The 25,410-nt window shown below is 37.0% G+C and overlaps 1 protein-coding gene and 1 long non-coding RNA gene across 9 annotated transcripts in view; one reads left to right on the forward strand and one right to left on the reverse strand.

Moving 5' to 3' along the window:
* The window catches only part of LOC131033603 (equilibrative nucleotide transporter 3), a 36,383-nt gene extending 14,261 nt beyond the window's left edge, over nucleotides 1-22,122 (forward strand). For all 7 annotated transcript variants that reach the window (XM_057964841.2, XM_057964845.2, XM_057964843.2 and 4 more), the window contains 6 exons: nucleotides 209-352; nucleotides 451-556; nucleotides 19,813-19,985; nucleotides 20,108-20,268; nucleotides 21,234-21,492; nucleotides 21,617-22,122. In XM_057964841.2, the coding sequence (XP_057820824.1) occupies nucleotides 209-352; nucleotides 451-556; nucleotides 19,813-19,985; nucleotides 20,108-20,268; nucleotides 21,234-21,492; nucleotides 21,617-21,724 (951 nt within the window). In that variant the 3' untranslated portion in view covers nucleotides 21,725-22,122. The remainder of the gene's footprint in view (nucleotides 1-208; nucleotides 353-450; nucleotides 557-19,812; nucleotides 19,986-20,107; nucleotides 20,269-21,233; nucleotides 21,493-21,616) is intronic.
* The window catches only part of LOC131033604 (uncharacterized), a 34,109-nt gene extending 10,975 nt beyond the window's left edge, over nucleotides 1-23,134 (reverse strand). The window contains exon 1 of one of the 2 annotated variants that reach the window (XR_009103631.2): nucleotides 22,462-23,134. This is a non-coding gene — a long non-coding RNA (uncharacterized LOC131033604). Of the gene's footprint in view, nucleotides 1-22,410 lie in introns of both variants that reach the window. The other variant, XR_009103632.2, reaches the window with a different exon arrangement.
* Between the last annotated feature and the right edge of the window lie 2,276 nt (nucleotides 23,135-25,410).

The following is a 25,410-nucleotide window of genomic DNA, read 5'->3' on the forward strand; positions in this document are numbered from 1 at the left end:
GTGCTGATGATATGTATTTCAATTTTTTTCTCTGCTATAAAATGAGTTTTCAGCAGCACACTTAAGGAAGATGAATTTGGTGCCAAAAAAATATTGACGTCAAAAAGACATTTTGACTTTCAAGTGTTAAGAATTGTTTCATAATTAAACAGGAGATTACCAAATTTTGTACATATATTTCTAAAACTATAATTTGGTTTTTTCATAGCTGGACCTTGCAACCTCTGGAAAGGGAGGACTGGGAACTTTCATTGGCATATGTGCAATGAGTGCACTTTTTGGCTTTGCAGATGCTCATGTCCAGGCAGGAATAATGGGAGATTTATCATACATGAATCCTGACTTTATTCAGGCAAAGATATTATCCATTTATTTTTCTGTTGAATGGTCTTCATTTCATCTTAGGTGGATTTTTAAGTTGTTTAACATTCTTATTTTGTGAATGTGCAGTCTTTCACAGCAGGGCTTGCTGCATCAGGAGTTATTACATCTGGTTTGAGACTAATAACAAAATCAGCCTTTGAAAACTCAAAAGATGGCCTTCGAAAAGGAGCTTGTAAGCTTATTGTACAAATTTTGTTTTACTTTTTTAACAAATATACAATTAGAATCCTATAGTGATTTTAGAAAATAAATGATATTTTAATTAATTTAAAAGGCTTTATCACTTTTCTCCACTATGGTTATAAATCAAGGAAGAGTTTAACCTACCCTTAAGTTCTCCTTCAATAGGCAAGTAGAGCAGAATGCATATGAAAGGTTCCACCAAAAGGAGACATCCTAGGGACTTACGGATTTGGAGAGGTTGTCCCCTCATTTCCTTATTTTGAAAGATTTGGGGATGCCTCCCTTTTTATTGGTCTTTTTTGGGGACTGTCTCTTGGTCTTACTCTCTTATTCTCTTTTCCTTCTCTCTTTTGATGATTAAAATATAAAAAAGAGAAGAGGAGCAATTTCCAAGATAGCAATCAGATGATGACTCAAATTTCAAAATTTGTTCATCAATGTGCCTAATGCCATTTATTTTTTAGCATCTGTCATCATAAATCACGTTTCACATCATGTCTACGATTATCAGTCTATGCAAGGATTGTGGGATTCATGAATTGTTACTCTTTCGAATTTCAATTCGTTTGATTTGTTTATGTTATTTTTAGGTATTTTTCATTTGTGTGTATTCTAAAAATTCAAATTTTATTTTTATGTATTATTTAATATCCATCCCCTTGCCATCCCCTGCCATCCCAGTAATTCAGAAAAAAAAATTGTCATCTCTAAAACCCACTTTCCCATCTTCAAAACTTGAAGAAACACTGGAAAATACAATTTTTATTTTCCAGTACTAAATAGTAACCCAAGTCATTGTATTTTCAAGAATATATGGGTGCAACTATACACACTTCTGTTGTTGAATGGGAGATCACAAGGTTGAATTTGGCATCTTAAATACAAAACGTAAGGGCTTCTTATGGTCAGAGTTCTATTAGTAAGTCTTTTGGCTTTTTGCATTGTTATTTGCAAATAATTTGTTATTTATGTTTGTAGTATGTTCAAGGTCTCGAATCTTGTAACCTGGGAAAACTATTTTATTTTGCCTTGGACTCAAATGACATGGCAAAAATGAGACAAATAAAAAATGCTTAAAATCATATAAAACTTGGGAATACTTGCCGAAATTCAGAAGTGCTCACCAAAACCATGGCAAGACTTGGCTAGGAAAGTTAACGGATGATTTACTTAGCTACAAAAATAACTCATGAGTTAGTAAGGTACTTTGCAATTTTTTGATCTATGAGATGTCTTGTAATCTATTATCTTTAACAAAAGATGGACGCAAGTATAGATCCATGATAAATTTGTTTTTTGAGTTTTCTTCTAGATCATTACTTCACCCCTCCAATAAATTTCAGTTAGGATGCCTAACCATGCATCCAATTCCAATTACTTCTATAAGACATTACAAGATAGAAGTTATAGCAAGACTTAATCACCAAGCCCCTATTGGCTCAGATTTCTAACTCTTTCTCTCTATCCAAGAGGTCATCCAAAATAGTCAAGATTGTATCTAAGTTGTGTGAGCAAGTGTTGACATTTGCGGAATATGAGGATATGAATTTTGTCCCTTGAAAATGGACGTTCCTTACTAGAACACCATATTGAGTAAAACAAACTCTTTCTGTCTCTAAATTTTCAATTTTGAAGAAGCATACAAACCAATCACAATTAATTCCTACCAAAAACTGAGCAATGATAATAAATCCAAATAGGAGACCACAAAATGTGCAATTGCAAGCAAGCAAAGTACACCTGCTATAAACTCAAATAAAAAGGAGATGAAAAAGGAACAAAGCTGAATTGAAAAAAATCCATGCATTGTGTGAATTATTAATATAACAAAATGTTCCATGAGTAAATAAAAGAAGTATATATTTGGTAGTAGTTCATGGAAGAAGAGGGCAGGCCAATAAATCTTTCAACAACAAAATCAGGCAAAATAAACAATAGAAGACTAGTGTTGTTGTGAAGTAAAACTTGATATAAGACCAAACAGGAAGAAAATGAACAAACATGAAAACACTGTCTTAAATTTCAGGTTCCAAAGAGTAACAAATGGAGACAGAGAACTACCATAAAATGTGTTATTTGATTATTTTTTAAGAGATATAATTACATAAATATCAAGGTGGGGAGCAATTTTTTTCTACACATAAAAGTGTACAGACTACCCAAAATGGAGAAGTCCCGTTCAAAGTAGAAGTGATACCATAAATAGGAGATGCCTTGCTTATCCTTTTGGGTGGTGTGGCATCAGCCTACATATAGTAACTTTAATGGTACCCGAGGTTCCATCCCACTAAAGCTTATCAACAAATTGGTCTGAATTGGATCTAGTAGGAAATCTTTCTACAAAAGGAAACACTTTGGGAAGTTCTAGGAGGCAAATTTTCACTGTGGAAGCTGATGGAATGAAACCATCAATTCCCACATGAGGTGTTTTTAAACTACCACTTGCCTTGAAGTAGTGGTTTTGTAACCACTAGGGTGATTTCGTAACAACAACTTTGATACAAGTTTTTGGTACCCCTATGAAACTTCATCTATAGTAATTTTTGTAGCTTTAGTTAGATCCTTGTCATATTATCAATGAGAACTAAATTCCTCCCTTGTTGAGTTACAAAGTTGTCCTATCGTATTCTTGTTTTTCAATAAACATTCTTGAAGATTGTTCAAGGTGGTGCAACGCCAAGAAAAAGACGAAGAAGTTCCTAATTATTGGAGACTTGTGCATAACAAAAGAAGAGAAAAAGATATCAAGGGCTTGAAATGGATGAGAAGGTTGGCAAATGTTTTATGATACTTCTTTGATACTCCATTCAAATGGCACATCAGCATAGGGCAGTGTTAAAAGGAATATTTTTCAAGTGGCTTTGCTAGCATGGAACAACACTTAGAAGTGAGAAAAGTTCTACCAAACATAACTAAGGGTGGATAAATCGTCAAAATTTAGTACCAAATCAGGGTCACAAATCCAAGGCAAAAATGCAAGTAGCAGGTAGCAAGACTATAAGATCCACGCCCAAGTTAAAAAGGCACTAAAGAACCCAATTTATTCACTAATTTCAAGTTTTAAAGGCAACATAAAATCACAACTTAAACATTGGCATGAGCATATGAAAACTATAACTAGAAGGAAGAAACATAAAATTATGTGTTGCCATTTTGGGGTGGCATTTGTTGTGATGTTTTCACACATCACCCCATTGCAAATGGGGACCCCCACTTTGGCTTCTCTTAGGTGTCTTAGTTAGGTCGTCTTCAAGCTTGGCAATGGTCATAGTTGTTAACCTTTGCTTGTGAGAGGAGGTTGGTTTTGTTTAGTTCAGGATTGAGGTAAGGTTGCCATGTTGTCAATGCTCCCCATTGCAAATGGGGACCCCCACTTTTGCTTTGCTTAGGTGTCTTAGTTAGGTCATCTTCAAGCTTGGCAGTGGTCGTAGTTGTTAACCTTTGCTTGTGAAAGGAGGTTGGTTTTGTTCAGTTCAGGATTGAGGTAAGTTGCTAAAGTTGTCATGTTGTCAATGTTGAAAAGTTGTCAAGTTGCTGGGATGCAAGATATTGTTATGAGTGGATTAAAGAGTAAGGAGTGGTAATTTCGCTTGTAGTTCTTGATGGAACTGCAAACACAATGCCTAGGGTCATGAATTTCAAGCCTACATTATGTAAGACCTAGGATGGGCAATGAGTCTGGAAATTTGTCTAAGTATGGAGTCAACCCCCTCCTAGCATGTACAAAATTGTGCAAGGTTAAGGGGGGTAAATTGTGCACTAGTGTTAGGCCCAACCTCATGATCAAGAAATTGACTAAGTGCTAAACCAATAGTATGCGCCTTGGGTGTGGGATGAAGGAGGATGAAATTTTGACTAAGGGATTAGCACCCTTGAACGTTTACAAATTTGTGCAAGCCTACTCTCTAAACTTGCCATTGCAAGGGACCCCCTCTTGGATGCGCTCTACCTCCTAGATGTCTTAAACCCGCTATGCAAACTGTTATCACAAAAGCTTGCACCCTTGCTAAGCTATCAACTCAGCAACCTTGTGAAACATGGAAACAACCTCGAAGTGTGGGACCTTGCGCAAGGGGGTTGAATCTCCGGAGAAGGCCGACTTCCTTCTCCATCAAGGTGCACGTGTTGAACCAACTCAACACTTCGAAACTAACTCCTAGGCCTATCCTAACAAATTGCAAAGGTAAAGGGAAGAGAGAAATGCTTAAAATCAAAGGAGGTGATGCACCAAGAAGAGATTGTTCCTCTCCCTACCCGAAATGACACAAAAAATCAACTAAAACACCTAGGAGATGCACAAACTTCAGTTGTATGAGTGACCCCAATGCATGTATGAGGGTTAGAATTCACTGAATGCCAAGAGGGGAGAAGGTTTCCCACAAGTCACACTTAGAAATAAATTTAACATAGCATATATGAGAGAAGAACCACAAAACATACACCTATGATGAAGGTAAGGAAACATACACATCATACATAAGTTGAAAGAAGGCAAGAATGGTGATTTCAATTAATTATAAGGCCAATGGCCAACTTATAGTTGCAAAATACAAAATAATACAAGAGAAGTGGGAGAGCATACAATAGCTCAAGCCAACAGGGAGATAACCCTTTACAATGAGGCTTAATAGCCTTACATAGAAAAATGGTTACAAGGGTGATTGTGACCCCTGTATGTCAGTCTGGGAGTGCAGGTAAGTGCATGCACTTGACTTCTGTACATGCAAGCAACCTAGCCATACCCACAAAAGGCAACCCTAAGAAGGTGGATTGACCGACCTTCCAAAGTCAGAGTATGTAGACATGACATAAGTCACCACAACAAGCATGGCCCCATACCTCCCTTGATGGAAATTCTGCCAAAAACATTAAATGCACCTCTGTGGCTCCACAAAAGAAGGTGCACAAGTCACAAAAGTTGGCGGAGCATTTAAAGCCTTGAATGTCGATCACGCCATCCGGAAGTGTTGCCAGCCGGAAAGAAGTCTGGAAAACTTCGGGGACCTGGGTCACCGAAGTTGGGGGAACTTTAGAGACCTGGGTCACCGAAGTTGGGAAGACTTGGGAACCTAGGAACTTCGGGGTTCTGGAGTTTCGGGGTTGAGGAAGAGAAGATCTAGGAACTTCGGAGACCTGGGTCACTGTAGTTTTCGGAGACCTGGGTCACCGAAGATGGGGGAACTTCAGAGACCTGGGTCACCGAAGTTGGGAAGACTTAGTGATGCAGAGAGTCTTGGAGCCTTGTTTGTTTCACCTTCTTGAGTGACTTGTCATACTCAACCCTACAACTACTCAAGTCCTTCCTATGGCACTTGATAAGGGTTATGACAATGAGACCTCCAAGGTCTGAACCTTCTTGACTTGCCTCCTAGGTATAGCCAATGGTTTCTAGACAATCAACTCCTCCACTTGAGGTTGTCACCTTAGCTACTCACACTCACCTCTACTGGGCTCCAACCACTCCTGCTAGGATCCTTGACACACCAACTCTCCTTATGGTTTCCCAATGCATTAATAAGGTGTCTTCATTGTGTTTTGAAGTTTAAGACTCGCCAATTCCATCGCCATGGTTTCTCAAGCCTTCTAGGTCTCTACTGGCACCTAAATAGGCCTAATTGCATTAGCCCTCCTTAAGCGGTTTTTGGGGTTTAATTTGCAAAAGTCCCAAACAAGCCTAGGAATAAATCATGGATTCGGATACCCTTTTGGAAGTTGTAGACAATACTGGAAAAGTGCATCTGGGTTATCCGTACAGGTGTGATTTCTAATGCTGCACTATTTTGTGGGGTTTTAGGCTTAACCGGTGGATTGACAAACTTGGTCTAGAACCTTTCACCAGTCAAAACTCCTGCTCTAAACATATTGGGAACCTTCAAGGACACTCTGAGGGCTTTCCATACATATGCCACTTGGGCCTGCATCAATCTCCAAGTGCTCACAAATCGCACTTTGCTTATTGTCCTAACTCACCTACTCCCAGCGGTGAGCCTAGGTCTTCATTGTTTCTCCTCCTCTTAGACCTGCAACATCACACACCCTATTCCAAAACTATATACAGACCCTAACCTAGCATTCTTAATGATTATAACAAGTGCCATCAAAGAATGCCTAGGCTAGAGCCATTTCTTGCTCTTAAACCCTACTTGCAAGGGTTTTGCTCCTAGTTGCAAAGAATGACAGAAATCTTCACAACCTGGAACAATCAAACCTGCAAATCAACCTTATTGAAAGCAAACACAATGAACATACAAAGATGGCAATGAGTTTACACCATCTAGTCCGTACTGGACCGTACAAGCAATGAAAACAAGACAAAACTATCAAAAACCAGATGGAAACAAGATTGTTTCACAAACCAAAAACTTGCTCTTGCATTTCCAATCCTCCAACCCGTACAATGAAGTGAAATTTGGCTTATATCCACTAGTTTAGTCGGTTGAACCAACTACCTAATGCCCATAACCAAAAAATGCAACTTTTGCAAGAAATTGCAAAATGTTGCTCAACAACTTTTGACAACTTTTGCTCCAGGACGCAAATTTTGCATTCTATTGCATTCTAAGACTCTTGAAGGTCCTCAAACACCTTACAAGACCTAAAACAACTCAATTGACTCCTAATCCATGAATACATTCATCTGGAGTATTTGCCTGTGACCTACCTAAGCAACTCACTTCTCAGGCTAGCAGCGTCCTGAGCACAATTGACTCAAACCAAAATTTGGACAACTCAACCATGGCTCTACTGAGTCCTCAATGGTTGGTCCATTATTACATCACACATTAACACACAAACTAAAAGAAAATCAAAGCTTACATTCTTGGAGTGCTAGGTGCCCTGCACCACTTAAGAACTTGGGAACTTGGGGGTACCGGAGTTCTGGGGTTGAGGAATAAGGAACTTGGGAACCTGGGGGTTTCGGAGTTCCGGGGTTGAAGACTTAGGAACTTGGGAACTTGGGGGTTCTGGAGTTCCGAGGTTGAGGAAGAGAAGACCTAGGAACTTCGGAGACCTAGGTCACTGTAGTTGGGGGAACTTCGGAGACCTAGGTCACCGAAGTTGGGGGAGCTTCAGAGACTTGGGTCACCGAAGTTGGGAAGACTTACGAACTTGGGAACCTGGGGGTTCCGGAGTTCTGGGGTTGAGGAATAAGGAACTTGGGAACCTAGGGGTTCCGGGGTAGAAGAACTAGGAACTTGGGACCCTGGGGGTTCCGGAGTTCCGGCAAGACAACACTTCACACTTCATGATTCCATTGTTTTCTCATTGATCAACTGAGGCAGCACTGGTCCATAAAACATATCTCTGATTGGTTCTCACTGATGGACCAAGGGTGTCATAAAATGACAACACAAACATACCCCTCTCATGCGCTCATGAGGTTAGATGCAAAGTAGATCACCACCTTCTATGCGCTCAATCACCTTTGTTGTGCAAGCACTCATCCCAATTGCACCCAATATTTAGTGCAAGGATCCACCTAAAATGCACTCAACACACTCATTTTTGAAAATCAACCTAGGAATCTCGACCTATCTTATGTTGTGCAAAGGAAGGCATAGAACCCACCAATAATGCATTACAAGTTTGTTTAAAATTTTGAGCAAAGGGAGGTGATTGATTTAAAATTTTCTTGAAGGGTTGATCAAAAAATTAGTTGCAAAGTGTTTCAAATCGCAAAGTGCCGGTGAAAAATGTTGAAGGGACTGCTAAATCCACCAATCTTTTTCTCCTTCAATTTCACACTAAGGGAAAAATGTTGTTGACCCCTCTAAGTCCACCAATTGCCTCAAGAGGAAAGTCAAAAATGTCGAACAGTGTCAAATTCCGCTTTTAGGAAAATTGCTTGAAGTTTGCAAAATGTTGCTGGGGGCTTGATTTCCGCCAATCTTTGAAGGTGCAATTGTAAGGCCACATGCTAAACTCGCCCATGTTTGTGAGGAAAAATGTTGAAGTATAAAAATTATTGAACAAGGCTCTAATTCCACCATTGGGAGAGCGTGTTGCATTTTACAAAAATGTTGAATACCCTATCATATCTGCCAATGATTCCAAGGACGAAATTTGCAGGTGGAGGCCTAAAGGCAGAGAAGAATTAATGTTTGATGCAAATTCGAATTGTGTTTAAGGCTGAGCACTTAGCCTTTATTTATATGGATTTGAGTTATGAAGGCCAACCTGATTAAGAAGCAACCAAAATTCCCTCTCAAAACATAAAGTATTAAGGGTCTGACTTGGGTTTAGGACAATAGAACATGCATTGCAGTAAGGCCGGCCTACTTGTAGTTTAAAAACAAATCAAACGAAATCTTGGCCGACCAAGTGAAGTTATTTCCACAATTCAAAGCACAAATCACTCCCTCATCAATAATTTACAAAGAAAATCAGAGTAGGCCTGGGCGAATGGGGGTAGACCAGCAGTAGGTTGAGGGAATTATTAGCAGAAAAATGTGAATTCAAGGGGCAGGGGTCAGCAAATTCCTTAGTAATGGGAGGTGATTCTAAAATCAGGTCAAACTCCTAAACAATACAAGGCAGATTCAAATCAGAACTAGGTCAATTCCAGCAGGAGTGCATTTAAGTGCAGAAAATCATACTTGGAAGGAATGAATCAGATCTGAAATCTTGCATTTCCAGGCCTGTGTCAGCATTCTCAGACCTAAAGTGATCATTTCCAGATTATAGAGAGGGTTACATGGAGCGATTTTTATGAGTTAGTGATGATATCTTGCAATGATTATCATGTGGATTTGAATGCAAGAGTTTTTTCATTTTTTGTCATAATTAACTGGGGGTTTCATCCTTCTTTCAAGATTCAAAGTGTTTTCTTTATCTTTTCGAGGTCTGATGAGTGCATGGAATGATGCAAAGAAGATTAAACATGTTTCCAACAACACAAGAGGATGAAGAAAAAGGGGATTAAACTCAAGGGATGAATTTATTTCGTAAATTATGATTTTATGCAATATTTTGATGTGACTCACAACATTTCTCTTTCTTTTTAGGATATGGGGACTTCACAATGCAAAGGGTGCTATCACAAAATCAGGATTCTTATTTCAAGGAGTCAAATCATGGAAGGAGGAAATAACACCTTAGGGGCATGGAGGGACATCCCAATACACCAAGAGGCACGAAGGGAAACATCTCCACATCAAAATTCAAGTGTTCAAGAGGGTCACCTATTCAAAACTAGCATTGCGACACCAAAAGATTCAAATACCATACTTGCGAGGATTATAGCCACCACATGGAGAGAGCTTCACAATGTCAAGATGTTCAAATCAAGGAAATTTGACAATCTTGAATTTCCTTCGAAAATCCAAGAATAGGTGTCAATACAATGAGGATCAAAAAGGTTGCAACATGGAGGTACCCTTCATCATGGCGAGGAATTCAAGTCTAAGCAAGGATCAATGTAAGGTTTAGGGTGCAATGCTACATAAGTCAAAGGTGAACTAGTTCAGAATTCCCAAGCAAGAAGATAAACTTGCACATGATGATCAAGCATAGGTATCACAAAGTCTACATCAAACATCATCAAGGTTAGAGCTACAAGAGGATCAAGCCTAGGCATCATTAAGGATAGTGCAACCCAAGGTCAATCTTCCTAAGTTAGAGAATGGAAATGCAAGTATGATCAAGTAGATAGTTTCAGAAGACTTAAGAAAAGTTAGAAAGTTGACTCAATCACTAAGATGATACAATTTGGGAATATGCCCCATCTTCATCACACCAGGCAATTGATAATGTTGAGTATCAAGAGATATTGCCCCAACACGAACACTTCGTGATGATTTACATGACAAGTAAGTTGAGGTGGCATCCAATAATCATTCAACAAGTCAAGTCACTCCACATCAGCATGTCTAAGTTCATTGAACCTGATTCATCTCATGAAGTAGCAAGTGACATATGGCATTGCATTGTAGATTGTTCCATGTACCTAACCTCACCTCTCATTGATCGAAATTTAAAGAGGGACATGTGTCCTAGAAGATATAATTTTATCATTGGTCAAAAGAAGTTAGTTGTAACTAACCCTAATTAGGGTTTTATCATGTAATCTCAACCATTGATCTTGAATTGATCCGAACCATTCAATTGTAAAGAGACCTCTATATAAGGCTTAGTTCTCTCATTTGTAAAGGTTAATAGTTAATAGTTAGTGAATAAAAAGTAGCAGTAGAGTAGGAGGAAAGGTTGCCAAGGCTTGTTGTAATAAACATACTATTTTAATTGAAGTGATGGTGGACTTTGTGTGCTATTTCAACATGTTGCATGGTCGATAATTCTCATAGTTTAGATGTATTAGATGAATGTAAGATCTTATTGTTGATAAATGGTGAAACCACATGTTCATTGCAAGTTGATTGCAAGTTGCAGTGCATGGTTAGACTGAACTTATCTAAAAGATTAACTTCAATTGCTATATCCTCATTGTTCATAATGTTGGTGTACATAGGTGACATGAAAATCATTCACTTATCCTTGGGAAATTGCACCATCTTTGTGTAGTTGTTTCCTAAGGAAGAAAAGCTTTATTTGGTTGCACCGAGTCAACAATCATTTCTTACATTGTTAGGAGTAGCATAGACTTCCTTTACCCTTTCATCTCTTTTATCTTTATTTTTATAAGTTAACTAAGATTCCATGTTTCAGTCGTGTTCATAAGCGTAAGTCCCTTTGTGATTACCAGCAAGATCACATCAAACACACAGAGTCTATCCAAAGCATTAAAGTCGATTGTTCGCATCGTAAACCTTGGAGTTGCCTCATTTGATCATGTAATTAGCATATGAGGTTTCTTTGTTCAAGAGAGGATAGAATACTTAATATTTTATTTTGTGTTTGAAGTGTCTAAAAAACACATCAACAGTAGTGCCACATGAGAATTAAGCCCAACAAGGTGCAAAGCACCAAAAACCTTATGAAATCACACAATCACTTATGTCAATTGAATAACATAAAATGATACACTTTTACTAGCTCCCAGCCACTTCATCATTGCTAGATGCACTTTGTAAGGCCACAACCAAAGGAGAGTAGCACCAAATTTTAACTGAAAGCCACAACCATTAATTGTATGATAGCATGCTTTCCCTTAATTGTACAATGGCATGCTTTTTGAGTGGCGTGGCTACTACAAAAATCTTCCTTCCTACCTCAGTCAGCCAACATAGGCATAAAGCAAAATCATTCAAAGCATGATACAACCTTGTTCTAATTGGCTTACATTGAGGAGAAAGTAGACTTAAGGTAGGAAAGAACCTATTTTAGGCTATTTAAGTGTTTTATTTTCTCTTTGCAATGGATAGAGATAGGGTTGCTTTAAGTGAGGCTTTATTCAGATTATTTTATTATTATTTGATCCTTAAGAGCTACCTCTAATGAGCCTATAAATAAGTGCCTTGAGCAAAATCTATGGTGAGATTTTATGCAATACTACTGTTAAGATTTCATCAAACTTCAAAGTTAGTTTAGTTTATGAGATTTGATAAGATAGTTCCCCAAGGATGCATCCCTAGCATTTTTTGACACGTATCATACTGGGAAAGTGGGGATGCCTCAGAAATGTTCCCTGCCATCCACAATCAATTGTTTTTGGCGATAATGTCCCAAAAATGTATTAGAAATGTGGGGACTGTTATTTTAAACACTAGGTATATTAACCAGATCTATTTAATTGATTATGCCCTAGGTTGTATTCAGATTTAGTGAACCAACATAGATTAAATTGTGCTCTAGATTGTAATCAGATTTGTAGTGTTTTAGGAAACCAATATATATTAAATTGTGCTCTAGATTGTAATCAGATTTGCAGTATTTAGTAAGTCAACATAAATCAGAAATAGAGCAGAAGACAAACAAGCATACCCTGGGAAAACCTCCAAGGAGGAAAAACCCAGCATGAAAGACCCACAGGTCAGATTATATATTCTCCTCTAAAATATAAGTACAATACTTAGCTCGAATCTGATCTTCACATATCAGATCTGTCCTTGTATGCTTCAATGACTTGCATCAAATCTACTATGTCCCTTTGGACAATTTCACACCAAGCAAAATAAATTTGCCCTCTTCCTTAAGTTCGCACAGCAGAGCTAAATCACCTTTGATATGATTTTTGCTTGATTGAAATGACTTACAAATTGTCATTTATTTATATGCATATTTATTCTTTTGTAGGTTGGCCTGCTTGTAAGTCGGCCTCCTTATTGATTTTGGCGCCAATGTTATTTTGGGAGAATTTAGTGTGGCGTGATGCATAAGGATGGGGTCACGTTATTTAGGGTAGGACCCGGTCCTAAAAGGTGGTTTCGATGTTGCCTTAAGGCAATCCTCACCCCTATACCCCTAGTTACAAACAACACTCCCTCTTAACTAGGGAGGAGGAGAATACATAATCTGAACCTTTTAAGTTCCATCTAGCACACAAGCTTAGAATGGATCTAGCACACAAGCATAGAATTACATCTTCCACCTAGCACACAAGCATAGGATGGTTCTAGCACACAAGCATAGAAAGTGTAATACACCAGTGGGTCTTTACATTATTACAACTATCCATCTAGCACACAAGCATAGATTCATTCTTGCACACAAGCAAAGAATGATTCAAAGTGCTACCAATAGTCACTGAGATTGAAGCTCCCTCTCAATCAGGGTTCCGTTTTCCATGACACCAAGTCTATCTCTGAAGTACTCGAACTTCACTCTGGATAAGGGTTTGGTGAGGATGTCAGCAATCTGTTCATCTATGCTAATATACTTTAGGTGAATTGCGCCTCTCTGCACCATATCCTGAATGTAATGATAGTGTGTTTCCACATGTTTGGACCGATCATGAAATACACGATTTACTGACATCTTTATACAGCTTTGATTATCACAATGAATGGTGGTAGGATCATTGACTTGACCAAATAATCCAACAAGGAGCTTACGAAGCCACACTGCTTCTCTAGATGCAACAGATGCGGCAATGTACTCAGCTTCTGCAGTGCTTAATGCTACCGAAGATTGCTTTCTGCATGCCCAAGAGATCATTGCGGAGCCCAAGTTGAAGCAGATGCCTGAAGTGCTTTTCCTGTCCTTGACACTTCCTGCCCAATCTGAATCTGAGTAGCCTTTCAGGAGGATTGGGGTATTAAGTGAATACTTCTGTCCATAACCAATCGTGCCATGTAGGTATCTTAGAATGTGCTTGGCAGCAACCAGGTGAACATGTTTAGGTGAACTCATGAACTGACTGAGAGCATTCATTGCATAACAGATATCTGGCCTAGTATTGACTAGGTACATTAGAGAGCCAATCAACTGCCTGTACTCAGAAGGATCTGCAAAATCCGAGTTAGCAGCAGAAACACTTAACTTCTTTAAGTTAGATTCCATAGGAGTACGCATAGGTTTACAATTTATCATTCTAAATCTTTTCAAAATGTCAATAGTGTATTTTCCCTGACTTAGAAAGATTTCATTAGCTCTTTGCCATACTTCTAACCCTAGGAAATAGTGCATTAGACCTAAATCTTTCATTTCAAATTCTGAGGCTAATTCCTTTTTACATCTTATGATTAATTTATTTTCACCCGTGAGAAATAAATCATCTACATACAAAACTAAAATAAGCATCTCATCATTATAAATTTTCAAGTAAATGCTAGCATCAGCATCATTCTTGGAAAACCCTAAACTTAGTAAGTACTTATCAATTCTTCCATACCAAGCGCGAGGAGCCTGTTTGAGCCCATATAAAGCTTTCTTCAACCTGCAAACATGAGAATCTCTTTTATGGATTACATAACCTTCTGGTTGCTCAATATAGACTTCCTCCTCAATGACACCATTAAGTAAGGTTGTCTTAACGTCCATTTGATGCAGCTCCCAACCTTTGGCTGCAGCAATAGCTATTATAGACCTAATAGAGGTATATCTAGCAACAAAGGCAAAGGTTTCTTCATAATCTATTCCTTCCTTTTGAGAAAAACCACGAGCTACAAACCTAGCTTTATATTTTTCAATAGTACCATCAGCATTATGTTTAATTTTAAACAACCATTTAGAGGAAACGACAGACTTACCTTTGGGTCTGGGTACGATGTCCCAGACATCATTCTTGATGATAGACCCATACTCTTCATCCATGGCTAATTTCCAAGCATGATGTGACATAGCTTCTCCGATATTGTGGGGTTCAGACTCAATTATATTGCACATCACAAAAATGTAGTTGACGTGGTTTTGGACACTCTTGCTATTTCTGAAGGTTCCTCTGGGAGCAGCAAACCCTTCAGCATCTTGAATTGTATTTCTAACCCAAAGTGGTCTCTTCTTGCAAACCACAATATCCTGAGGTATATCGGTAGATTGCATGGGTTCTGATGAGTCATTCTGAACTTCCTAATCTGGAAGATCAGTAGACTCTTCCTGTAACTCAGGGTTAGCATCAACAATTGAATCTTGTTTTTCCATCACCATATCATCATTGTTGATTAATGAACCTTTAGATCTTTTGAAAGCAATATCTTCTTCAAAAGTTACATCTCTACTTACCTCAACATACCTTTGACCTGAAATGCAGATCCTGAAGGCTTTGGAAGATTCGTTGTATCCTACTAGGATGCCTTTTTTTCCAGATGGATCCAGCTTGGTTCGTTTTTCTTTAGGTACATGAACATACACAAGGCTTCCAAATATCCTTAGGTGACTGATGTCTGGTTTGATTCCTGAAAAAGCTTCTTTAGGTGTCACATTCTTTAGGACTTGATGAGGACATCTATTCTGAATATAAACTGTAGTTTTGGATGCTTCTGCCCATAAGAAAGGTTGCAAGTCCTGATCATGTATCATGGCTCTTGCAGTTTCAATAATGGTCCTGTTCTTTCTTTCAGCAATTCCATTTTGCTGAGGGTTGTAGGGAACACAGAACTCCCTCTTAATTCCTGCTTTAATACAAAAGCCATAGAAACTACCTGAGGTGTATTCACCTCCATTGTCAGACCTCAAACATTTAATTCGATTTCCTGTAGTATTTTCAAGTAAGGCTTTGAATTCTTTAAATCTGTTTAGGACTTCTTCAGATTCTTGAGTTTTAAGAAAATAGATCCATGTTTTCCTAGAGAAATCATCTATGAAGATAACATAGTATAGGAAACCGCTAGGAGATGCTACTGACATAGGACCACATAAATCTGAATGAATAAACTCTAACCTTTCTTTAGCCCTACTATCGCTTTTATGAAAGGGATTCTTTACATTCTTACCCATTGCACAACCTTTACAAGCATCATCATGAGATAAACTGAGATTAGGCATACCTTTGACCATTTTACCGAGAGTGGGAAGAGCTTGAAAGTGAAGATGACCCAATCTTCTATGCCATAGCTCACATGATTCGGGGGTCTCATGAATGAGAGCTTGAATTGGATTAGCTGCAAGCTTATATAAACTATCACATCTATTTCCAATAATGCGAGCAGATTTGAAGTTAGATTTCTTAGACCAAGCGAGTACTTTCCCTTCAAAAAATGCTATTTGCAAACCCTTATCTTCTAAGGCAAAAATGGAAATAAGATTTCTTTTAATACCAAGTACAAATAGAATATCATAGAGTTGTAAGGAAATACCAGAATCTAGTTTTAAAGAGGTAGTGCCAGAGCCTTTTACCAAGTATCGAGCATCATCACCGATTACTACATGAAGATTGGTGTCTTTTTCAATCAAATCTAAGAGATGCTCACGAAATCCTGAGAAGTGTCTGGAGGCACCACTGTCAAGTATCCACGTATTGCTGTCCGTAGGAACATTGCTGGAAAAAGCAGAGATAAGGAGGTAGTCTTCACTTTGTTCGGCAACTTCATTTAAGTTAGCTTCCCTTTCCTTTGGGTCATTTTGACAATCTCTGGCATAGTGACCATACTTATCACATCTGAAGCAACGAATGTGAGAGGAATCTCTTGACTTTTTCCTTGGATCATAGGAGGAGGATCTAAAATCTTTGCTTCTCTTTTCTTTCTTCCAATGACCACCTTTCCTAGATTTAGATAAGAGAACATGATTATCTTTGAGAGAGTTCTTGAATTTTCCTCTTACCTCAATTCGAGATTCCTCTTCAATGTAATCAGATTGAAGACGCTCAAAGTTGGGACGATCGGCTCTTCCACCAATGCTACGAATGAATGGTTCCCATTCATCTGGTAGACCATTTAATGCAATCATAACAAGGTCTTTATCTGAGATTTGGCAATCAAGAGTGCTTAGCTTGTCCTTTAGTTCATTGATCTTCATGAAGTAGGCTATGATTGAGACTTCTTCTTTCATTTTTATGTGAAGAAGTTGTTGTCTTAGGGCAAGAGCCCTGCTGAGATTGTTGACTTCATAGATCCCTTCCAAGTGTTTGATCATTTCTCTGGCAGATGTAAACTTTGATATGTCAGTGACAAGATGGTTCTTGACTGACTCAACTATGATCCTTCGAGCCTTGAGGGAATCTTTCTTGAACAGTTTCAGTTCTTCAGCATCTTCTAGAGGAGACAGCCTTTCTTCTTCTACAAATTTCAGTAGGTCATTTTCTTCAAGGATCAACAGAATACGAACTTTCCAAGCAGCAAAATCAATGGCTCCCTCAAGCCTATCTTCAGCCTTCAAACCTGACATCTTTAATCTGAACACACACAACAGCTATATGCAACAATCGATCTGCTAAATCAGAAGTTAGTGACACCTAGAGCTTTGATACCATGTTATTTTAAACACTAGGTATATTAACCAGATCTATTTAATTGATTATGCCCTAGGTTGTATTCAGATTTAGTGAACCAACATAGATTAAATTATGCTCCAGATTGTAATCAGATTTGTAGTGTTTTAGGAAACCAATATATATTAAATTGTGCCCCTAGATTGTAATCAGATTTGCAGTATTTAGTAAGTCAACATAAATCAGAAATAGAGCAAAAGACAAACAAGCATACCGTGGGAAAACCTCCAAGGAGGAAAAACCCAGCATGAAAGACCCACAGGTCAGATTATATATTCTCCTCTAAAATATAAGTACAATACTTAGCTCGAATCTGATCTTCACATATCAGATCTGTCCTTGTATGCTTCAATGACCTGCATCAAATCTACTATGTCCCTTTGGACAATTTCACACCAAGCAGAATAAATTCGCCCTTTTCCTTAAGTTCGCACAGCAGAGCTAAATCACCTTTGATATGATTTTTGCTTGATTGAAATGACTTACAAATTGTCATTTATTTATATGCATATTTATTCTTTTGTAGGTCGGCCTCCTTGTAAGTCGGCCTCCTTATTGATTTTGGCACCAATGTTATTTTGGGAGAATTTAGTGTGGCGTGATGCATAAGGATGGGATCACATTATTTAGGGTAGGACCCGGTCCTAAAAGGTGGTTCAGATGTTGCCTTAAGGCAATCCGAACCCCTATACACCTAGTTACAAACAACAGGGACTTCATGGGACCTGACAATCACATGGTGTTAGGTTTTTATTGAACAGACATTGCAAGATTTGAAAGTAGTTTTCAGTCATTATAGTTGGCAAAATAGTTGGGTTTTCAAGGCAAAATTTGACAAAACAATACCTAGAATTTCAAGCTCCATTTGTACCTCTCAAGGTGGTCTTGAAGTTGCAAAATGGTGGTTTTCTAGCACTGAAACAATATTTTTAAGCTATTTTTGTAGTCACAAAATTGTAGGTTGGCAACATATAAAGACAGATTTCAGTCACAGGACAATGGATCACCATTTGTGGTGTTATCACACTATCACCTATCCACTTTAGGTGGGATGATAGCTTTTCATTTAGGTTATCATGTCATGAGATAACGGCACTTGTCATTATCTGATTCACTCTTTTGTACTCACCTTGGCTATATAACCAAGGGGTCTCCTATATAGTGCTATTCATTAGGCCTCTAGATCTTCGGGTGGCTACCTCCATAGCCAATTCTTACACCTTTTTTCTGCAAAATAAGTGGGCCTTGCCCTATCATTTTATTCATGTGACATGTTAAGAGTGAAGAGGGATATCAGAAGCTGATAAGGTGAAAAAGGTTGAAGCCTATAATCAACCTTGAAAAATACAGCCAGTGAGCACATGCACCTCCTATGATGACTATGCTCAATGATGAGGAGGCATTTGTCTCACTACTTTTTTGACCAATGATGCATAAATCATGCTCAGGGATTCCAAAGTTATCTCTAATTGAAATCTTAGGTGTATGTAGTGGGCAGTGGAGAATTCTAAGTCATCTTTATACATTAAGAACAGGTTACAGAATCGCATTCATCTCTTTCATCATATCAACATTTTCAATTATCAGAATTATCATTCATTCAACTAAAATGCAAAGAAACACCAAACAGACAAGATAGTTGATTTCATTCATCTCTGGACTGTTTCAACTTTCAGTTTATTGCACAAAATGAAGGGAATACACAGAAACAAAATAATGGAACACCACTTACTGTTCCCAACTATAATTTAATTCCATCAATTAATCTCTCTTTAGGAAATAAGAACAAATACAAATATTTTAAATTTCATCAAACTCTTCAAATATCAAAGACCATCAAGCCAAAAGTCATAAATTCCCAAAAGATTTTGGCAGACGAGTTGCCTCTCAGATCTTAGTAGCTTAACCAAAGTAGGTATGGGATATCTGCAGCCTGAAGGCTAGTGAGTTTGTTTCCCATCTCCAAAAAAGGAAAAGCATGAGAAAATCATTCTACAACCAACATGTTTAACAAAGTGAAATTAATGGTTCAAAAACGTGGCCAACTAATATGATAACTTGGGTTGTAGAAGCATTGAGATTTAAAGAAAATGTACAAAAGTTGGGAAGAAAGAACAAACAGACTTTAAAAGCTTTAATTGTGAACTCTGCCATTTATCTTGAAGTTGAAGGAAGAAAAAAAATTTCAAGCTGTAGAGGTGCCAAATGTAGAAAACTATTGAGGAATATAGTTTTTGATCCTCAAAATTCCAGAGTTCCCTAATGAGTTAGATTCAATGTTCAAAACTGACAGTTTTCTTTGGTCATTGGCATCTTTCACTAATCTTTTAGTTGTCTTTGTTTACCTTTGAGGATAACAACAATCTTTTACTTGTGCAGGAAGTTTGTTTTCTGCTGCATATGAAGATCAAGCATACTATTAGTGCTTTTATTGTTTCTTTATGTTACCAAAGGTTTGATTTAATTCACATTTTTCTTTGCAGTGCTGTTCTTTTCGATAAGTACCTTGTATGAGCTATTCTGTGTTTTTCTCTATACTTTCATCTTCCCACGCCTTAAGGTTGTAAACTATTACCGATCTAAGGCAGCTTCTGAGGGATCAAAAACAGTGGTTGCTGATCTTGCTGCAGGAGGTATTGCAGTATCAGACCAAAATGTAATGACCGTCCTTAATTTATCAGATATTAAAAAAAATCACTTATATTGCTTTCTTTATTGAGTATGGACTCATAAGCATCTCGCTCTCACTGATTTTACTTTCATTTGTTAATTGAAAAGGATGTTGAAGAATCAAAAGCTAAAGAACGTCTGAATAACAAGGAGCTGCTGAAACAAAACATTGATTTTGGGTTGGATATCTTCATTACCTATATACTTACACTATCAATATTCCCTGGTTTTCTATCAGAAGATACAGGCAAACATGGGCTGGGTTCCTGGTGAGTTTCCATTTTTTTCAGGACTTTTTACTACTTACATGAATGTTAAAAGGAATGAAATTCTCAGCATGTATTAAAGAGGATTTCACAATCAGATAATGCATTGATATAGTTTCCTCTGGAATGCAATATTATCTGCTTTAATTTTTGGAGGTTAGCATTCTCAAATGATGGTAATTTAGTTTTTACCTATTAGTGTATTATTTTTATTATTGGGAACACTTGGTCTCGGTGGTCTAATTAAATTTAACACCATCAAAATTGCCTGTGGAGGACTCTTAGATAGCTATAAGCTTTTCTGTCTAAATTAAGTAGTTATGTATTTTAACAACTTTATGAAAATCCCAGCTTAGAGCTATAACCCACCCCCCTCTTCAACACTTAATCCTTGTATTAGGGGTCATAAACAAAGACAATTAGAAACCCTCTACAACAAAAGCTTGCTGAGAAATCGTTTGACTGTTGCTTCAAATTACGAGTTAAATACTTAATTACTTATCTGCAATCAGTAGTGTGCTATCACTGCATAAGCTTCAGGGATTATAGTTATTGTCTGAAAATGTTTTGCATTAGATAAAAGACCATGTGTAAAACTAGTAAGTATTTAGTATTTATTATTTATAGTTATAGTATTATACCATATAGCCCTGTGCAAGTAAACAACCTCAACAAACAGCTTCATGCATAAGAGAACATTGACCAACAAGACAAATGACATATAAACTCTGTAAAGATAAAAATGAAGACAAAACAATACTACCGGAAGATTCAACTCATATTGCTTGCACTGTACATGAAATGAATAAACGATGACGGGTCACAAAGTAATTTCTTTACTTTACCAAGGTCAAATGAGAAAATTAGTAATGGATGCATAATTCTGGAAATAAAGATTTCTTTTGCAATTAGATTGGGAAACACTGACTTTTTTGGGACTGTTATATGACTTCCATTTTTTATCACAGGTATGCTATCACTCTAATAGCAATGTTCAATGTTGGAGATCTTATTGGACGATACATTCCCCTGATTAAGGTTCTGAAGCTAGAAAGAAGGTCATGGCTGACAATTGCAGCAATTTCTCGCCTAAGCTTCATCCCTGCATTCTATTTCACTGCAAAGTATGGAGACCAAGGCTGGATGTTAATGCTATGCATTTTACTGGGCTTGTCTAATGGATTCATTACAACTTGTGTATTTACCCTTGCACCAAAGGGATATAAGGTCTCTCTCTCCCCCTCTCTCTCTCTCTCTCCCCCTCTCTCTCTCTCTCTCTCTCACTCTCACACACACACAAAAATTATTGATTTTCAGATTACCCACTAATTAAAATTCGGGAAAATTGCAGGGACCTGAACAAAACGCCCTAGGAAATATATTAGTCGTATTCTTGCTAATGGGAATAACTTCAGGTGTTATCAGTGATTGGTTGTGGCTAATTGGTAAGGGATGGTAATGTTTTATCTTGATAATTACAAGGAGGCTGTTGGAGATATTGTTGACGAAAATATAGGTTGTCATTCATTTATTTTCTCATCTGAAAATATTCTTGAAGCTTGGATTACAATCAGTTGTACAAGCGGAGAATCAAAACAGAACTTGATGTAAGTTTACCAGTTCTCTATCAGTTATCCCATCTTTATACTTTAAGTGGGGAAAGATGTTCCCCATTATCTGATGTCTGTATGTATATAAAATAATATTCGTCAATCTACAAGGTTGTTTCTAGCTTTGAGTTAATAAATCTTAGTACTGTCAGAGCTTTGACAATAGAAAGAAAAAGCTATCGCCCACAGATAGCTGCTACTATGTATTATGAGTTATTTGGATGAAATTTGAATCTTATTCTTTCAATGGTAAAGAGTTGTCGCATCGAGAGAATTCGCATCAGGGGAAGACCATTTTATAGTTGGACAGGAACTAAAATAAACAACTCTGCATCAGAAATGCTAAATAAAAATAATTCAAAAAGGAAGTTTTACATTTGACATTCAGGGCCATCTTATATAAAACTTAGGGAACAAATATAAAAGTGAATCTTCACTTTCAAGTATTTTCAATTGCTAATTATTTTGGAAAAAAATTGAAAGAATAGCTAATTGACAAATATTAATCACTAAATTTTTAGTGATTTCAACTCACTAATTTTATTTGAAAAAGCTCACAGCATCAACATGAATCCAACTGTCATACCTCTCAACAAAACGGTTCCTGTATCACACCATGTCAAAAGAGGTACTCTTGCTTACTTGTACTGGGTTAAAATGTGGCGTATGCGATGGTTGTTTAAAAGATAACATTTACAGAAAGTATCCAATCACCTTACATATTTTTAACTAATGAACTGATTAAGTCAGGACTTGGGACTCAACTGTACGCTCCTGTTTCTTACATTCTCTATCTAAGCTATCATCTCCACCTCTAGAGGAACTTGGGAAGTTGTTGCCGTAGTTGGCTCTCCCTAATGCGTGCTTATGCAATGGTGGCATTCACAAATCATCTCTGCTAATCCGGAGACAGGGCAGGTCCATCTTTGATTATCCTTTTTCGCCTGTCAAACGGTAAAATTCCAATACTTCACTTCGTCCTAATACACAATACTTCCATGAGTGAATGATCAGTCTTGGTGCTGGTAACATGGATATCTCATACAAAAATACCAAATTCACCCGGTTTCTTTGTTAAAATCGTTTGGTTCAACCTACATGTTGGAAATTTATCATTGAAAGATATTTTTGGTTTTATGAGGGCTCAGATGCAACATTCAGCCATTCCTGAATATTGGCAGTTATAATTAGAGAAATAAATTTGTCATGAGATACAACAAAATAATCCCAGTCAAAACAAGACCAGCATGTCCAATGTTGGTTGGGAATTCCATCTCTCGTGAGAAAAAGAACGGATAATTCACAGTTAGGTGAAGCCATTATTTCTCCCATGCCACTGGTCAAGTACATTTTCTGTTTAAATTTAGTCCTCAAGTATTATCATGTAAATTTAAAATTGCGGGAAAAGGACAATTAGAATTTTTTCTTATTTTAGTGAAGCAGTTATTAGGGGAAGCGTATCATGTTGGATATAGATAACTTCATGCACCTAGAATTTCTAAACGGAAACGGTACATTGGATTTTGACGATTTAGTGATGCACGTTGTGGGATCAGTTATGCATACAAGAGTAAAAAATTACACATTTCAAAGTGTCCCCTGATACCTACTTAAAGATGTTTCAGTAATTGTCCACTCAAAATTGTCAGTACTTGTGGACAAATGCCGAAGTAGTTATGCACAAATGTCCTAGTAGTGATGCACACACGAGCCAATTATGGATCAAAAAAGCTAAAAAATGATTGCCTATTGGTACATGTGCATCTTATTAATGAGCTTTTCATTATCATCTTTCTGGCTCCTTTAAAATGAGGAATTGGGGGGTTGGGTGCACAAGGAGTGATTGGTTATTGGAACGCGATTCACTAGTAGTGCTCTTCCCCTATTTAGGAATTGGCGATCTTTCCCTATTTAGGAATTGGTCTCATGTGGTTGTTTGGCTTCTTTTGGTAGGTTGCTATTCAATTTATTTAAGAATTATTTTTGAGGTTGGTGACTCCATGAACATTTAACTTTTATTCTTGTTTTTAAGCAACCATTTTAAATTTCTATTATTAATAATTATTATTTATTTTTAGCCCATATTCTAAATTATCTCTTTCCCATAATTTTAAATTTGCATAGAAACACTCTAACAACTTAGATTTAAGCAGAAAGTGCACTTAAGCAACTCCATGAGAACATGGTATAAGCTATGAAAAAAAGGGAGGGCAAGAGGGCTAGTAATAAGCAACAACTGCATATTGAAAAAGATGTCACATGACTACAAATTTCTTTCTCTTTTTTTTTAAGATTTTATTTCTCTTAAAAAAAATTATTACACAAATTATAATTAATACTAATTTAACATATCTTCTTAAAAATTGAACATTCATGGGGTCGCCTAGTCCACAAATAATTCTTAAATAAGTTGAGATAAGCTAAGAAGCTACATGGAGACATGTCCTAAACTTTAGTAGTATACCAAGCTATCTCTATCTTTAGCTCATTTTTCTCAAAATAGCCTTGATCAGATATGTTTTAAATGTTGTTGCAAAAAAGTGGCTCTATTTGTTCTTAATTATGAAAATATTTTAATTTTTTTATGTTGAAAAAATTTAGTTAAGGTACCTCATTCCCATACTTCCAAAGAATTGAATACAAGACTTTAGGATGGTGAACAGTCTAGGAATGGAAAGTAGGTGCTTTATTTCACAAGTGCAAGCCAATTTTAGTCCGCTTATGACTTTAACTAAGGACTTCCTAGTTTTTAAAGGGTTTAGAATGTTGCCACTCTTGAAGACACAATATTCCCTATCAAAATGATTGCAAGTAGTACTAATATCAATTGGCTAATAAGAATTTCCTATAACATGGCATATCCACATGACATATCCTATAATAAAGAGTTAGGAGTGATAAGAATGTTACTGAAACAAATCTAAAAACATACACCAAAATTGATGGAGAGAATTAGGTTATTTAGCTTTAGGATTTGATATCAAATGTTGTATGACATATGGTATTTTTTAATTTGTCATCGTGACTCATGGTTAGACATTTTTAAATGGCTAAAATCAAACTAGAATGTTCATTATACAACTCTTTGAATCATTTGTGAATTATTTAATCTTTATGCACAAATTTAATTTGTCTAGTTGTGGTCACCTAAAATAGTTTGCTTCACTTTTGGGAACCTGAATCTATAGAACAATTACAATTAAGGAACACCTTTGAGGATTTTGCTAGGGGAAGATCTTTTCCTTAAGTCAAACTGCTAAGATATAATTGAATGGTTTTATAACAAGGGTTGAAGGCATGCCAAGCAATCATGCAATGTGCTTAGTCATTTCAAACTTAGATAATGCTCTAAAGATAATACAATGTGTAATGTAACCAACATGCAAGGTATCTCACATGATGTCATAAATGTGTAAAAATAAAATAACGTTCTTCCTCATCTTGATGATGGATCATGAAGTGTGATCTAAAATGTTGATGTAAATAGTTTTACACTTTTTTTTTAACCAAAAGTTCTCTCACTTTTCTTAATAGG

This window comes from Cryptomeria japonica, chromosome 6 (assembly GCF_030272615.1).
Source record: "Cryptomeria japonica chromosome 6, Sugi_1.0, whole genome shotgun sequence".
Classification (NCBI taxonomy): Eukaryota; Viridiplantae; Streptophyta; class Pinopsida; order Cupressales; family Cupressaceae; genus Cryptomeria; species Cryptomeria japonica.